Source organism: Terrapene carolina, unplaced genomic scaffold, assembly GCF_002925995.2.
Source record: "Terrapene carolina triunguis isolate 2854851 unplaced genomic scaffold, T_m_triunguis-2.0 Scaffold7194, whole genome shotgun sequence".
Classification (NCBI taxonomy): domain Eukaryota; kingdom Metazoa; phylum Chordata; order Testudines; family Emydidae; genus Terrapene; species Terrapene triunguis.
This window is the reverse complement of record NW_020671545.1, coordinates 1,871-4,287: the sequence shown is the minus strand read 5'-3', so window position 1 is coordinate 4,287 and position 2,417 is coordinate 1,871. Positions and strand designations below refer to the sequence as shown.

The 2,417-nt window shown below is 47.4% G+C and overlaps 1 protein-coding gene across 1 annotated transcript; it reads left to right on the top strand.

The window, feature by feature from the left end:
* The first annotated feature begins 846 nt into the window (after positions 1–846).
* On the top strand, positions 847–2,154 carry LOC112121976 (zinc finger protein 271-like). Its single transcript, XM_026661488.1, has one exon. It carries the CDS (start codon positions 847–849, stop codon positions 2,140–2,142), a length of 1,296 nt encoding a protein of 431 aa, XP_026517273.1. The 3' UTR covers positions 2,143–2,154.
* The last annotated feature ends 263 nt before the right edge of the window (positions 2,155–2,417 follow it).

Here is a 2,417-nt window from a genome sequence, read left to right as displayed (position 1 = left end):
GTGTATTCTGATTCTTTCCTGACCCGGTGTGTGTCTTGTCTATATAGATTGTAAGTTCCTCAGGGCATGGGCAATCTACTACTCTGTTTATACAATGCCTAGAACAATGGGGCCCCATTTTTTATTGGCCCTTTGGCACTACTATAATAAACCTGATTAATAATAATAACTGTCCTGCTGCTTGGATCCCAGGAAGGTGGCCTCGGGATGCTTAAAATGAGCTGAGGGTAAAACCATGGAATGCTCTTTGTGACAAGTATCCCACAAATTCCACTGATCTCTCTTGTTTTTGTTCTCTTACGCAGGGTTTCCAGTTTCCAAACCTGATGTGATCTCCCGGCTGGAACGAGGGGAAGAACTGTGGGTCCCAGATTTTCAGGACTCTGAGGAAAGAGAGCTCCAGAAAGGTGCCCAGACAGGTGAGGCATCCATTAAACCAACTCAGAAACTGTCCATGAATGAAGGAAACATTTGGGATTCCCTACAAAGATCTTGTGACTTCTCCAGAATTGTTCCCAGCAGGTGTGACATCCTCATAGCAGTTGTCACTCATGACTTCCCGCCTCTCCTGACTGACATAAGGTTGTAGCTCCCTCCTTAATCTTCCTTCTTCCTGAATGGGCTGTGGACCAAGAAATGACCCTCTTCTCTCTGTCCTCTGGGGAAGGGTTTGTGGGGAGTGGAGGGGAAAGAATGGCGGAAATTAAATTCTGTTTTGTTTGATCTCTCCAGACTTATTTGAGTTTGTTCCCACCTTTTCCCATTCCTCTCTCTGACGTTTCCTTTCTCCCCAGCACAGGGAGTGACCTATGTCTGGATTCTCTCTCTGTCCTTCCAGGATATGGGATGGTGAGTGAGAACAATGAGTATTCCCAGCAGGAAGATGCTGAGCAACTGGAACCACATGGGACATTAGCAGGAAGATGCAAAGAGAAAGTTTCTGGGAGCTGTAGAGAGGCAAAAGCCTGTGAGAATCAGCATAGGCCAGAGAAAAGCTTCAGTAGTGGCTCAGACCTTATTCGACATGAAAGAATTAATATGGGAAAGAGACCTTACACATGCTCTGAGTGTGGGAAAAGCTTTAGTCAGAGCTCAACCCTCATCACACATTACAGAGTTCACACTGGAGAGAGGCCGTACACATGCCCTGAATGTGGGAAAAGCTTCAGTCATGGCTCAGCCCTTATCACACATCAGAGAATCCACACTGGAGAGATGCCTTACACATGCCCTGAATGTGGGAAAAGCTTCAATCACAGTTCAAATCTCATCAAACATCGAAGAATCCACACAGGAGAGACACCCTACACATGCTCTGAGTGTGGGAGAAATTTCTGTCGGAGTTCAGCCCTTATCACACATCAGAGAATCCACACGGGTGAGACACCCTATTCGTGCGCCGAGTGCAAGAAAACCTTCAGTGAGAGTTCAGACCTTATTAGGCATTGGATAATCCACACAGGAGAGAAACCCTACACATGCCCTGAGTGTGGGAAAAGCTTCAACCACAGCTCAAACCTGATCACACATCGGAGAATCCACACCGGAGAGACACCCTACACCTGCCTTGAGTGCGGGAAAAGCTTCAGCCAGAGCTCACACCTCATCACACATCAGAGAATCCACACGGGAGAGCGACCCTACACGTGCTCTGAGTGCGGGAAAAGCTTCTGTCGAAGCTCAAACCTCATCACACATCAGAGAATCCATGTAGGGAAGACACTCTGCTCATGCTCTGAGTGTGGGAAAAGCTTCAGTCGGAGCTCAGCCCTTATTAGTCATCAGCGAATCCATAGAGGAGTGACAAACTACACGTGCCCTGAGTGCGGGAAAAGCTTCAACCGGAGCTCACACCTCATCACACATCGGAGAATCCACACAGGAGAGAAACCCTACACGTGCTCTGAGTGTGGGAAAAGCTTCAGTCGGAACTCAAATCTGATCACTCATCAGAGAGTCCACACTGGAGAGACACCCTACACATGCTCTGAGTGCGGGAAAAGCTTTAGTCAGAGCTCAACCCTCATCACACATCAGAGAATCCACACAGGAGAGAGACCCTTCAAGTGCCCTGAGTGCGGGAAGAGTTTTAGTCAGAGCTCAACTTTTATCAAACATAAGAGAATCCACATAGGCGAGTAATGCCATAAATGTCTTGACTTGGGCCGGCCAAAGATTTTTTGTAAAATACATTAGCGAATTCCCACATAGTTTGCACCATTTTCTTCAGTGTGGTGTCTCAGCTCCATGTGAGTTGCCTGCCTCTATTTTGCACCTCCCCCTTCTTTGGGGTGATTTTCATGATCCTTTATATCAACTCCTTTGTCTTTGGGAGTGTCCTCCTCCTGCCAGAAATATCCATCAGCACCAGGTGGGGGAGATGGGTTTGACCTTGACTAGCTACACTGAGGTAAAAA